Consider the following 16,072-nt stretch of genomic DNA (forward strand, 5'->3'; position numbering starts at 1 on the left):
CTAAATTCTAGCGTGTACAAGCCGAGTCTATCCAGTCTTTCTTCACATGAAAGTCCTGCCATCCCAGGAATCAGTCTGATGAACTTTCTCTGTACTCCCTCTATAGCAAGAATGTCTTTCCTCAGATTAGGAGACCAAAACTGTACGCAATACTCCAGGTGTGGTCTCACCAAGACCCTGTACAACTGCAGCAGAACCTCCCTGCTCTTATACTCAAATCCTTTTGCTATGAATGCTAACATACCATTCGCTTTCAGATAATGCCTTTCACATTATCTGATCTAGATGTAAAGTGCCCATTTTTGCAAAGGGGATTGGCACTGAGGGCAGACATAGACCATATAGTTTAGTTTATTGTCATGTGTATTGAGGTACAGTGAAAAGCTTTTTGTTGTGTGCTATTCAGTCAAGACTATACATGATTTCAATCAAGCCGTCCACAGTGTACATATACAGAATAAAGGGGACAATATTTAATGCAAGATAAAATCTGATTAAAGATAGCTCAAATGTTTCAAATGAGATAGATGGGTAATGAAAGATTGCAAAGATGGAGCTGCTTAAAAGCCCGTGATGGGAAGATGCTGCACACAGGGCAAAGTCAGTCTGCACTGATCAACTGCAGAGACAGGTCTGAATATTTTCTAAACACATGGGGCTGCCTATGCATCAGGTGGATGCAGACCAAATGTACATGTGCAGCTTCATCACACACACCACCCACTGTTCCTGATGTTTACAACATTTTAGAGGAAACCTTTATGTTGTGTAATCAAAGGTTGTTTAGAACCTTCATCAACAAATCTCACAATTATCTTCAATGCAGAGTAAACGCCCATTGGGATATCTGGTTTAAGTCATGGAGTCATACGGTGAGGAAACTGGCTCTTCAGCTCTAGGTTGGCCTGGATGAGTTGGGGCGAAGGGCCTGTTTCTGTGCTGTGTGACTATGAACCTCTGAGTTCCTCCAGCACTTTGTGTTTAAGGGTTCTTCAACATGTAACATTTAGCTACCTTCACCGTCACCTCTTTGGGTGAGCTGGACGCCTCAGGGAGATGGCCGGGGGCAAGAGCAACTCTGCTTCAATTTGCTCTGTATTGACTTGACTGCGCCACATCACCATGTAACAGCTCTCTCACTTGGTCCTGCAGCAGGCACTGGACACAACATGCTGCTCCAACACTGTCGCACATTGGGCGCTGACCACACTGGACACTGACCCACACTGGACACTGACCCACACTGGATACTGGAACACACTGCACACTGGAGCACACTGGACACTGACCCACACTGGCCACTGACCCACACTGCACACTGGAGCACACTGGACAATGGAGCACACTGGACAATGGAGCACACTGGACACTGACCCACACTGGACACTGACCCACACTGGACACTGACCCACACTGGACACTGACCCACACTACACACACTGACACACACTGACCCACACTGACACACACTACACACACTACACACACTGACACACACTGACACACACTACACACACTACACACACTGACACACACTACACACACTGACACACACTACACACACTGACACACACTACACACACTACACACACTGACACACACTACACACACTACACACACTACACACACTGACACACACTACACACACTACACACACTACACACACTACACACATTGACCCACACTACACACACTGACACACACTGACACACACTGACACACACTACACACACTACACACTGACCCACACACACACACTGACACACACTACACACACTGACACACACTACACACACTGACACACACTACACACACTGACACACACTACACACACTGACCCACACTGACACACACTACACACACTGACACACACTACACACACTACACACTGACCCACACACACACACTGACACACACTACACACACTGACACACACTGACACACACTACACACACTGACACACACTACACACACTACACACACTGACACACACTACACACACTACACACACTGACACACACTACACACACTACACACGCTGACACATTGACCCACACTACACACACTGACACACACTACACACACTGACACACACTGACACACACTACACACACTACACACACTACACACACTGACACACACTACACACACTGACACACACTACACACACTGACACACACTACACACACTACACACTGACCCACACACACACACTGACACACACTACACACACTGACCCACACTGACACACACTGACACACACTACACACACTGACACACACTGACACACACTACACACACTGACACACACTACACACACTGACACACACTACACACACTGACACACACTGACACACACTACACACACTGACCCACACTACACACACTACACACTGACCCACACACACACACTGACACACACTACACACACTGACCCACACTGACACACACTACACACACTGACACACACTACACACACTGACACACACTACACACACTGACACACACTACACACACTGACACACACTACACACACTGACACACACTACACACACTGACACACACTACACACACTACACACACTGACACACACTACACACACTACACACACTACACACACTGACACACACTACACACACTGACACACACTACACACACTGACACACACTACACACACTACACACACTGACACACACTACACACACTGACACACACTACACACTGACCCACACACACACACTGACACACACTACACACACTGACCCACACTACACACTGACCCACACACACACACTGACACACACTACACACACTGACACACACTACACACACTGACACACACTACACACACTGACACACACTACACACACTGACACACACTACACACACTGACACACACTACACACACTGACACACACTACACACACTGACACACACTACACACACTACACACACTGACACACACTACACACACTACACACACTGACACACTACACACACTGACACACACTACACACACTACACACACTGACACACACTACACGCACTACACACACTACACACACTGACACACACTACACACACTACACACACTGACACACACTACACACACTGACACACACTACACACACTGACACACACTACACACACTACACACACTGACATACACTGACACACACTACACACACTGACACACACTACACACACTACATACACTGACACACACTACACACACTGACACACACTACACACACTGACACACACTACACACACTGACACACACAACATACACTGACACACACTACACACACTACACACACTGACACACACTACATACACTGACACACACTACACACACTGACACACACTGACACACACTACACACACTGACACACACAACATACACTGACACACACTACACACACTGACACACACTACACACACTGACACACACAACATACACTGACACACACTACACACACTACACACACTGACACACACTACATACACTACACACACTGACACACACTACACACACTGACACACACTACACACACTACACACACTGACATACACTGACACACTACACACACTGACACACACTACACACACTACATACACTGACACACACTACACACACTGACACACACTGACACACACTACACACACTGACACACACTACACACACTGACACACACAACATACACTGACACACACTACACACACTACACACACTGACACACACTACATACACTGACACACACTACACACACTGACACACACTGACACACACTACACACACTGACACACACAACATACACTGACACACACTACACACACTGACACACACTACACACACTGACACACACAACATACACTGACACACACTACACACACTGACACACACTACACACACTGACACACACTACACACACTGACACACACTACACACACTGACACACACTACACACACTGACACACACTACACACACTGACACACACTACACACACTGACACACACTACACACACTGACACACACTACACACACTGACACACACTACACACACTGACACACACTACACACACTGACACACACTACACACACTGACACACACTACACACACTGACACACACTACACACACTGACACACACTACACACACTGACACACACTACACACACTGACACACACTACACACACTGACACACACTACACACACTGACACACACTACACACACTGACACACACTACACACACTGACACACACTACACACACTGACACACACTACACACACTGACACACACTACACACACTGACACACACTACACACACTACACACACTGACACACACACAATGTAACTATTCTGTTCACCAGGTTACTCCCCCGTCCCGGCGTGCCGCGCGGCAACCCCGCGCATGCGCAGCCCGGCGCCCGGCGATGGCTGCTGTCGGCGATCAACAAAAGGTGAGAGAGAGGGGGAGTGAGTTAGTGGGAGGGAGATGGAGGGAGAGAGGGAGAGGGAGAGAGGGAGAGGGAGAGGGAGAGGGAGAGGGAGAGGGAGAGGGAGAGGGGAGATGGAGGGAGTGGGTGCCGGGGAGTGGGTGCCGGAGGGAGTGGGTGCCGGGGAGTGGGAGCCGGAGGAGGCAGCGCCGGGGAGAGGGTGAGATGCAGTGCTGCATGAGAGAAGGAGATGTGGATATGAAGTGTTTGGAGGGCTATGGACTAAATGTAACAAGCATAGGTTGCCAAATGGACATGTTTGTCTGGAGGGTCTACTTGCAAGCTGTCTAGCACAGTGATGGATCTAAGTTGGGTTCATCTGGGTGATGTAATGCTTGGTACCATTTCCATCACTCTGTGGAAAGTTCCCGGCCTGAAATGTTGTCTGTTCATTACCACCACAGATGCTGCCTGGCCCGTTGAGTTCTTCCAACACTCCCCAGTCCTCTTTACCCTGGTTGTTGAGTACAGTTCAATGATTCTTCGTATAACTGCCAGAAATAGGGATGCCAAGTCAGATGTGGGGGATTGAAACAGTATTATTTTGCCAGTAGAAGGCTGATTCAGATGGTTGATGAGAGTGACAGCATTGAGCTGTGGACCCACTGTCCTTCTGAGTTGGGACACCGCTTTTAACTTCTCTTGCCTTGTTTTGAATCCAGCCCAAGCACACAGAATGACGATCGTGAATCTCTGATGACGGAAATGAAAGTGGGACTCAGAATCCAGCGTCTACAGCTTGGGATTTGGCAGTGCTAAACCACAACATTAACATTTATACAGTGAATTTTATGTTGTGAAACATCCCTTTGAGCTCCACTGGAATGTTAACAAGCTGAGCCATATAAGAGAACATTAGAGCAGATGTACAAATCTTGGCCAGAGAGGTAAGTGGCTTCATGATAAAAAGTATAGACACAAATTTCAAAGGAATTTATGAGGTGACATTTAAGCTGTAATGATCAAATCGTCACTTTATGGACATTTCAGAAACTATTGATCATCACTGACAGCGGCGCAGCTGGCGAAGCTGTTGCCTCACAGCACTACACACCCGGCTTCAATCCTGACCTCTGGTGCTTTCTGCGTGGGGTTTGCATGTTCTCTCTGTGACTGCAAGGGGTTTCCTCCAGGTGTTCTGGCGTCCTTCACCATCCTAAAGGCATGTGGGTTTGTAGGTTAACTGGCCCTGTGTAAATAGCCCTGAGTGTGTAGGGAGTGGATGTGAAAGAGCGAATACATCGAACTAGTGTGGATGGGTGATTGATGGACGGTGTGGAATTGGTGGGCTGTAGGGCCCGTTTCCATGCTGTATCTTTTAATTCAATGCAGAAAAATTGTCAGAATTAAAGAACTGGAGAAAAAGCATTAATCTTGTGTGTGTAACAGTGGTGAATGGTAAGGGAATCTTAAGCTGCTGATTTCTTATTCTAATGTGGTAGCATGTCCTACGCTGCTCCATAGGAATGTTATTTTAATTTCAACCTGTTTAGACAAAGTTATTAAATAAATGAAGGGATGTGAATCACGCAGAGGAGATTAGTTTATCTTGGTATTATCTTCGGCACATATACATTTGCAGAAGGTCCTGTTCCTGTGCTGTACTATTCTGACTTCTAAATTACTAAAATGCAGCAGCTAATGCTTTTGTGGCATTGAGATAAGGACATTCTGTTGGGTTGTGTTTGGATATACAGTGTCGGAACTTGGAGTACTTGCTGTTGGCATCAGAAAATGTTCCCCCTGACAATACTTTTATCTGAGGAAATAGAGATTTAAATAATGTCGAATGTTTTGTTAATTGTTTAAAAAAACAAATCTAATCCTCAAGAGGTGTTAGATACTTATTTCATGTGATCTGCATTCCAGCTTTGAATCTATTAGTTAAGATGCCAAATATTTATTGCTAGTATTAATTTGTGAGATGAATTTCCGAGCTGAGTTGAGTCCAGAATGATGAGCTTACTTATAGTGATAAGGCTGAATTAAGTTAAAAATATATGTGAGTTGTCTTTTTTTAAGAAGCGAACCTGTTTGATTGTTATAAAAGTAACCTTTTCAATAGTTCAGATAGTTTGATGGAATATTACTGCCAATTAGATCTATATTCTTTCTGGTTTTGAACTATTGTTGAATCTCTTGTTCTCAATATAATGCCATGTTACTGAAATTACTCTTAAGAGGAACTGAATTTGTGTGGGGAAGAGTTGAACGTGTTTATTGGTGTCATGATTTAAAATGTATTTAATGGATGTTGAGTGAGAACAAGATTGGTGGTGATTATTGTAGCACTTAATATGGTTGAATAATCTGCCATGCACACTTCTTTGTATAGCGAAGTAGCATTTAGATAAGGCAGAAATAAGATTGGTATTGGTATTTAGAGATCACATTCAATTTTGTGTTTTAATAATGTGAGGAATTGGAACATTATATTCATCAAAATGTTTATCTAAGTCAGACCTAATTATGAGATCTGTATTCTTGTTTCCCATAATAGACAGAAAGTGCTGGAGTAACTCAGTGGGTCAGGCATCACCTCTGGAGAAAAGGAATGGGGGATTTTTCGGGACAAGTCCCTTCCTCACATTGGAAGTAGGGTGGAGAGAACTGGAGGTAAGAAAAGGCCAGAACAAAGCAGGGCCGGTAACAGAGATGACCAGTGAAGGGTGATGGCCCCTTCTGAATGGTCTCGTCCCGAAACGTGACTCTGAAGAAGGGTCTCGACCCGAAACGTCACCCATTCCTTCTCTCCAGAGATACTACCTGTCCTGCTGAGTTACTCCAGCTTTTTGTGTCTATCTTTGGTTTAAACCATCATCTGCAGTTCCTTCTTACACAGTTAAGTTTGTCCTATTTGTTTAAATCTATTTAGTTTTGAATGTAGATGTAGGTGCATTTTGTCAAAACACAGGAATAGTTTGGGGCTGAGGTCAGTGGGTGAGGCTTTGAAAACTGCTTATGATGGACATGCAACTATTATGATGGACATGCATTCTTTACTCGCCTTGAAATCGGTGATCACTTTTTTGTGGTCATAGAGTCATACAGTGCGAAAACAGGTCCTTCCACCCAACTTGCCCACACCGACCAATATGTTCCATCTACACTAGTTGCGCTTGCCTACGTTTGGCCCATGTCTCTCTAAACCTGTTCTATACATGTACCAGTCTAATTGCTTCTTCAATGTTGTGATAGTCCCAGCATCAACTACCTCCTCTGGTAGTTCCGTTGACCCAGCACCCTTTGCGTAAAAAGTAACCCCTCAGATTCCTATAAAATCTTTCCTCCTTCACCTTGAAATGTGATAAGTGGACGTTCAGTGTAATGCTGGCACCCATTCGGTGACTTTCAAAATCATCAGAAATTTGTTGGAAAAATAGTTTTGTTAACAAAATTGTTAGTGATTATGTTTTAATTTCAATCATATGCATGCAGTTTTGAATGCAGTTATGTGTATGGATTGTGTTGTTGTCACAATGTTTTGGGAAGAGGGTTGTCTCTTAAGAAATATTCTCCATGGCAGCCAGGTACAGCAACATTATAGGTTACTATGCTGACGATGGATAAAACTTTGGGATGGGAGGGAAAAGGCTCGGGGGAGAGCAATGGTATGGTCTAATAAATTCTGAGGCTAGGAATCTAATTTACAGCTTTATTAAGGGACTAACAATGACGGCATTGTATACTGAAATAATAGAGTGGCTGCTATTATTGTTTGTGACGATAGGGACAGATGTAGAGCAGGGAAAACTGATTTTTAGAGAAGCTGTGGGTGAAATAGCGATGGCTCTGTGTGAACCCTTTAGTAACCTCGTTGACTGGGCAGAATTTAAAAAAAAATGGATCAGTATTTGATATAAAGCAAAGTCATGTTGTAACCTTGTGTAACATATTTTATAATTTTGCAGGGCTGATGAATGTTGCAGCCATTCAGAGAAAATTGCATAGTATGGGGACATCTGATGAATATTACAAGGAAATATAATGCTGAAAATGTATACCTATTCCACCATGACGGTCCACTGTATAGCAGCAGACTGAACAGAGCCAATATTCGTCCTCAGCGATTTTAATCCACACCATGTCTCAGAATATTGACAGTTCTTATCAAACTGGTTCAAATTTAACTGGTGCGCCGTGCAAAGACGTTTTCTTGGATTTACAGACAACAAAATTTGAAACTCTATACTATGGTCCCAGGTTGATTCAAAACATTACAAGCGTTGCAGACAATCTTGATGTTCCTTTAGGACAATCGTCACCAATTGTACATCTGAGATCACTGCTGCATACCAAGAATCTGTTGAAATACATGAACGATGATCGACTCAAGCAGTCACCTTTCTGTGATTTAGTTATCATGGTGGAAGGAAAGCATTTTTGTGCCCACAAGGTGGTTGTCGCTGTGGGTAGCAGTTATTTCCATGCTTGTTTAAGTAAAAATCCAAACGTGGATAGTATACAATTGGACCATGTCAGTTACTATGTTTTCCATCATTTGTTAGAATTTTTGTACACCTCTGAATTCTTCATTCAGGAGAGCGAAATCCCTTCAATTTTGGAAGCAGCACAGTTTCTGGACATAATAGACGCAGTTAAATTGTTGACCAGTAATGAAAATGTGTCCAGGTCAACGCAAACAGAATCATTCGCTGAAAACAACCAGTGTTTGCAAGAAAAGGATCCCCCAGAAACCACTGCCAAACTACAGCATAACAATGTATGCAGCTTCTGCAATAAAAGTTTCTGTTATAAAAAATCCTTAGAGAACCACATTACTAAAGCCCACAATGCCAGCTCCCACGGACGTGAAGAAAGTTCTGATGCAGCAAAAACGGAAGTTACACGAAGCAGGTGGTCAATTCGGACACGCAAATGCCCAGCAAAGTTTGAGAGCAAAAGCATTGATAACACAGATGTCTCTGAAGATGAATATTCAAGTAAAAGTAGTAGTGACATTGAGAATGACAATGATGACCACGAAGGGACAGAAAGTGAAGATGAAATGGAAGAAGTTGAAGCAAAGCTTGCAGAAATGGAAAGAGAGGAAGAAGAAATTCAAAGGGATGTTGAAAATGATGACGAAACTGCCGAAGATGATTCCCTGGATGCTGATGAAATTGAGCAAAATGTTAGCAAGGAATTACCTCCGGTCATTTTACAGACTGGAAGCAAGAAAATACTCCAGTGCCCAAAATGTGATAAAAGTTTTGACCGAATAGGTTGGTAAGACAATCTGCTTTTAGTTCATTTTTGTTGAAGGGTCTCTGCCCAAAACATCACCTGTCCATGTTCTCCAGAGATGCTGCCTGACCCACTGAGTTACCGCAGCATTTTGTGCCCAAGTTGATTTTGGTTCGCATTCAAGAGAATCTGACATATGGAAACAAAATTAGTATCTAAAATTTAAATTTGGCGAAACACAGCAATCTCAGGTTTAATTATCATATGTAAATATATGTACAGTAATACAATCTAACATCTAACATTTTTCAACTTCGTTTCTTCAAAAGATATCAAAGTGTGTCTAATCATTACTAAAATACAGATGTATTTTCCATGCATGTTCCAGTCTCTAGTTGGAGCCATAGAGTCATGCGGCACGGAAACTGGCCCTTCGGCCCAATTTGCTCATGTCGACCAAGATAGTCCATCAACAATAGTTCCACCCGCTTGCATTTGGCCGACGTCCCCCTAAATCTTTCCTATCCGTGCACCTGATCAAATGTCTTTTAAATGTCCCTGCCTCCTCTGGCCACCTCCAACGGATGCCACCACTGGCCACATCTTCCCATCTCCTCCCCTTTCGACTTTCCACAGAGACCACTCCCTCCGTAACTCCCGGGTCAGTTCGTCCCTTCCCACCCAAACCACCCCCTCCCCCGGTACTTTCCCTTGCAACCGCAGGAAATGCCACACTTGTCGCTTTACCTCCCACCTCAACTCCATCCAAGGACCCAACCAGTCTTTGCAGGTGAGGCAGAGGTTCACCTGCATCTCCTCCAACCTCATCTATTGCATCCGCTGTTCTAGATGCCAACTGCTCTACATTGGTGAGACCAAGCGCAGGCTTGGCGATCGCTTCGCCCAACACCTCCGCTCAGTTCGCATTAACCAACCTGATCTCCCGGTGACTCAGCACTTCAACTCTCCCTCCCATTCCGAATCCGACTTTTCTGTCCTGGGCCTCCTCCATGGCCAGAGTGAGTCCCACCGCAAATGGGAGGAACAGCACCTCATATTTCGCTTGGGCAGTTTACACCCCAGCGTGGGTTTTGGCTGGGATTTCAAGTTTCCTCCCACACTCCAAAGTTGGACAAGTTTGTGGGCTAATTGGCTTGGTAAAATTGTTCCTAGTGTGTGTAACATTGAGATAGAGTGCAGGGATTGCTGGTTGATGTGGTGCATTTCTAAACTAAACTGAAGCATAATATCCCAATTTCTATACTCAGTATCCTGGCTGATGAAGGGTAATGCACAGAAAGACGTCTTGACACCACGTTCAAGGAACTACGTACCTATCTAACTACATCTGAAGAAGGGTCACAACCCAAAACGTCGCCCATTCCTTCTCTCCAGAGATGCTGCATCATCCGCTGAGTTACTCCAGCATTTTCTGTGTACTCTTACATCCCTCTGCTCTGCAACACGCCCTAGGGCCCTGCTATTCACTGTGATGGTCTTACTTTGGTTTGACTTCCCAAAATTTAACACATTGCACTTATCGACATTAAACTTCATTAACCATTCCTCAGCCCACTTGCACATTTATTCAAGTTACTGCTGTGATTTTTGGTAACCATTTTAGCTATCTGCTATACCACCCACTTTAGTATGTTTAAGAAGGAATTGCAGATGCTGGAAAAATCGAAAGTAGACAAAAAAAGCTGGAGAAACTCAGCGGATGAGACGGCATCTATGGAGAAAAGGAGTAGGCGACATTTCGGGTCGAGACCCTTCTTTAGACTGATGTGGGTGGTGGGGGTGGGGGTGGGGGTGGGGGTGGGGGGTGGAGACAGTAGCCTATGTGGGAGAGCTGGGAGGCGGAGCCTCGTTCCCCTCCCCCTTCCCAGTTTCTCCAGCTTTTTATGTCTACCCACCTTTGTATCATCTGCGAACTTACTAATCATGCCTTCTACATTCTCATCCAAATCGTTGATATACAGCACAAATAGCAATGGGCCCAGAATAGATCCCTGAGGCATACCACTATCACAGGCCTCCAGTCCGATTAAACAACCTTCCACCATTGCTCTCTGCTTCCTTCCAAGCTAATTGTCCATCCAGTCAGCTAGCTCTTCTTGGATCCCATGCGATCTAACCTTCCTGAGCAGCGTACCATGTGGAACTTGATCAAATTCCATTGCTGAAGTGCATATAGACAATATTTATGGCTTTGCCCTCAACCTCACCAACCATTTTGGTTACTTCTTCAAATTTGTGAGGTTAGGCAAACCTGGTCTGAAGAAGACTCCCGACCTGAAATGTCAGCTGCCCATTCCCTCCACAGATGCTGCCTGACTCCGAGTTCCTCCAGCACTTGGTGTTTTAAATACTGTTTCTGGTTTGCAACGAATTACTGCATATGTCGTGCTTTTTATGTTTTTTATGAAGAAATGTCTGCATCCCCTCATGGTTGTATGTAGGTGATTGACAATGAATGGCTAAGAGATTTTTTTTAAGTGAATCTGTTCTCGAGTAGTGTTGGATACTTTTGTGTACAGCTGTCCAAATGTAGAGGTTCAGGAATGAGTCAATTGTGTTTAATTGTCATTTGTTTTGAAACAGAATAATGGCATTTTTACTTGCAACAGCAGAACATTGAATTCTCCAATATTCAGTAACTAACCTACAAACACCATTCCTTTTCTCCCTTCCCTGTTCTCCCATCGCCTTCCACCTCCTTTCCTTCCACTAGTTTCAGATTCACACCCCTTGTACACTTATCCTACACTTTTCGACTTTTCATCTCTGGTGTTTGTCCAACCACCTGCCAATCAAAAAATCACCTCACCTATATCCACCTATCACTTGCCAGACTTTGTCCTGCCCCACATATCTTCCAGCTTATTCCACCCCTCACAAACCACCACAATTGGTCTTAAGAAGGGTCCCGACTCTAAACGTCACCTATCCATATATGTTCTCCAAAGGTGCTGCCTGACCCGCTGAGTTACTCCAGCACTCTGTGTCTTTTCATTTTAACAGTAAACCTGCCTGTAAACTCTCTGTAACTTTATTTTGTGTCCTAACTTTTTCTAATCGCATCTTGGATCTTTTCAGGAAAATATGAGTGCCATACGCGGGTACACACGGGGGAAAAACCTTTTGAGTGTGACATTTGTAATCAGCGTTACTCTACCAAATCCAACTTAACTGCTCACAGGAAGAAGCACAATGCTCAAGCTGCGTTTCAGAGAAAGGAGCAAAAATGTCCATTTTGCAACAAACTGCATGCAAGCAAAAAAACATTAGCGAAGCATGTGAAGCGGTATGTAAAACTGTTGCCTGAATCATATTATAATGTTTGTATGGCCTTGTTTTTAGCATACTGTTGGTAGAGGAATTGTATTTGAATTGACAAAGGTAATTGTTCTGTTTTGAACTTATCTATCCTATACTTGCAGCTGGTAGATCTGCTGCCTCTAGAGAGTCTTGATTTGAACCTGACCTTGGGGGCTGTCAGTGTGGCATTTGTATGTTTTCCCTGTGTAACATGAGTCGGAAACGTTTAGAGAGATATGGATGAAGACTAGCTTAAGTGGGTACTTGGTCAGCAAGGATGAAATTGGGTCAAAGATTCTGTTCTCTTACTCTTTCATTTTAGTAAATGTCTTCAAAAGGTTACAGCCTAAAAACGTATGAGAACTTTCACAGGTGGCAGAACATAAACTTCAACTGTGTTGTTGCAATAACTCTCAATGTCATCTATCAATTTGTGAAATGCAGAGATATTTAAAACTGATATTTAAAAAAGAAAAAATTAAGCAGCGAAAGTCAGAAAAGATAGACCAATCTAAAAACACACAAAATCGTAAAATTTTAAAAGAATTAAATGAACAAAATTTTAAATTTGGAAATTCCCTTTCCCATTGCTTCCTACCCGCAACACTAAACTGTCGCAGGAGGCAACTTCCCCAGTGTAAATGTTGGAGAATTTTATCAAGATTGGATTTTATAATTTGATTCCATGTGGAGTCTTAACGATGGTCAAATGGAAAGGTTCTCCATTGTACTCTGAGCTCTGGGACTATTGCTATTGGTGATGCGTTTGCAGAACACCCGAAATTGTGGTGGATAAACACCAGCAGTGTTTGTTTGCAACTGGGGGTGTTCTCTGCCTCAGAGGGCGGTGGAGGCAGGTTCTCTATATGCTTTCAAGAGAGAGCTAGATAGGGCTCTTAAAAATAGCGGAGTCAGGAGATATTGGGAGAAGGCAGGAACGGGGTATTGATTGGGGTACTGATTGGGGATGATCAGCCATGATCACATTGAACCTGACTCGGTGCTGGCTCGAAGGGCCAAATGGCCTACTCCTGCACCTATTGTCTATTGTGTTAGCCTGCAAGATTGGGCCCATCAAGTTTCTTTAGCTTTGCCAAAAAATAAATAGTACTTATATTTTGCTGAGAGATTTGAAATAAATAAAAATACATTTTCAAAAGAAATACCGCCTGCATACTTTTTTGTTGCTAATTTTGCAAGCAAATTGGTGAACAAAATTGTCGCACACAGTATAAACGGAGCTTTCATTTTATAGCAGTAATGAATAACAGAAGATGTGTGTGTATTGCTGCCTTAGAATTGCCTTGCCATGATGAGGAATGAAATTGCAATTGAAATATAATCTATATTATAGTTGGTGAAGGGAAGGTCTGAACATTTTTTTATATTATTAATCACACTACTGAGGAGAACTAAAATGAATCAGTGACTAAACGCTGATGGTGCACAGATTAGAATTTTTTTAATTGTATTGAATGATTTCAGATTTGCTAGAATGCATTCTCTGTGAAGAGGGAAAAATTGTTTGCTTTTTTCAAGCATGCTTTCATCTTTAATTGTGCTTTGCAACATTACGCATTGATTTGGGAATATTTACAGGTTCCATCCAGATAATGTCCAGGAGTTTTTTGCTGCCAGGAAAAAGAAGAGCGAAGCATGGAGATGTGATGTAAGTTATTTTCCATTTCTCCATCCAGACCTCTCCCACAAACTCGCTTATCAAAGTAAAATGCGTAAGTGGCAGCTGTCTTTAAACTGCTCTTACCCTGCCGTTATATTGCAGTATTTGAAGTTTTGGAACTCAAATGAGTTTTGGTTGCTTTTCTTTTGTTTTCTTATGGCCGTAGGTATGCAACAAAACATTCACACGGAGACCTCATCTTGAGGAGCATATGATTCTTCACACACAGGATAAACCATTTAAATGTAGTTATTGTGAGGAGCATTTCAAATCAAGATTTGCAAGGCTTAAGCATCAGGAAAAGTTTCATCTGGGTAAGCAGAAGTCCATATGTTTTGGATTTTTAAATTTTAACAATGTATGTTATTTCATTCAGAGCTCATTTTGATTGCATTACTGATCATCAATTATCATCTTGGGTTTTTGGTTCAGTCTGAATGTTCTTGTTATTATACAGTATACTGCTACAATTTCAGTTTGGTTGTGTGAAATTCTTGGTTTGATTTCACTATTTAATGTTGTAAAATCAAGTACTTAAGCTCATCTTAATTCATCAAAACACCCTCTGCATGTTCTTGGACTTGTAGTCAACTGATACCCATGTGTGATGATGTGTTTACTTGGTCAAATATGCTGCACTATATACTCATTTGGAATATCACATTAAATCTGCACTGTGGTTAGAGTGAACAACACATTTACTGTTAACTAGAAATGTGAACCATGAAATACAATATAGGCAAAAAGAAAGCTTCATAAAAGCTTAATTATCTTCCACAATATATGAAACTTGTAATGGTTTTGGAAAGTGGAGTATAGAGTAAAATGAAGCGGACACAAATATAGTTTATGTTGCCAGGTACATTTTATGAATATTACTGTCAGTTTGGTAGAATTGTCAACACCTGATTCGGGTTATTGTGGACTCAAGCCCCGCAGTGAATGTAGGCACCTGGCCTGAGCAATGCCTGAGTGCAATATTGTTGGATTGGTACATTGTTAGAGCTCCCTTTTCAGAGAGATACTCAGCCAAAATCTTACTTGCCTGTTTTTAAGTCATTATAAAGGCAGGAAGAAGTATTTTAGTTGTGCTGTTTGTGCTTTAGTTTGATTAATCTACCTGGAAGTAAATGCAGTTGCACTTGACTGTATAACAAGAAGTAGCTGTACTTTTAACGTATTAGTGATAAACTGCGATGAGACATCAGGGAGAAGTAAAATGCATTATTCAATCTACATTTGTAATGAATGCTAAAAATTCAACAGGGTAGCTCCCTCGAGCTAAATGTGTAAGCTTTTCAATCAGTAAAACAGAAGACAGCATGCGAACGCTTATTTAAAACAAATACTGTCTGCGGCACATAATTTTCTATTAAAAT

At 42.8% G+C, this 16,072-nt stretch overlaps 1 protein-coding gene across 3 annotated transcripts in view; it reads left to right on the forward strand.

The window, feature by feature from the left end:
• The first annotated feature begins 4,376 nt into the window (after positions 1-4,376).
• zbtb41 (zinc finger and BTB domain containing 41) overlaps positions 4,377-16,072 on the forward strand; it is a 28,354-nt gene continuing 16,658 nt past the window's right edge. Inside the window, exons 1-7 of one of the 3 annotated variants that reach the window (XM_033027987.1) lie at positions 4,377-4,468; positions 5,167-5,391; positions 7,005-7,120; positions 8,416-9,729; positions 12,791-12,998; positions 14,612-14,681; positions 14,860-15,007. In XM_033027987.1, coding sequence (XP_032883878.1) covers positions 8,589-9,729; positions 12,791-12,998; positions 14,612-14,681; positions 14,860-15,007 — 1,567 coding nt within the window. In that variant the 5' untranslated portion in view covers positions 4,377-4,468; positions 5,167-5,391; positions 7,005-7,120; positions 8,416-8,588. Of the gene's footprint in view, positions 4,469-5,166; positions 5,392-5,646; positions 5,671-7,004; positions 7,121-8,415; positions 9,730-12,790; positions 12,999-14,611; positions 14,682-14,859; positions 15,008-16,072 lie in introns of those variants that run through there. The other 2 variants (XM_033027986.1, XM_033027989.1) reach the window with 2 other exon arrangements.

This window comes from Amblyraja radiata, chromosome 10 (genome assembly GCF_010909765.2).
Source record: "Amblyraja radiata isolate CabotCenter1 chromosome 10, sAmbRad1.1.pri, whole genome shotgun sequence".
In the NCBI taxonomy this organism is placed as follows: domain Eukaryota; kingdom Metazoa; phylum Chordata; class Chondrichthyes; order Rajiformes; family Rajidae; genus Amblyraja; species Amblyraja radiata.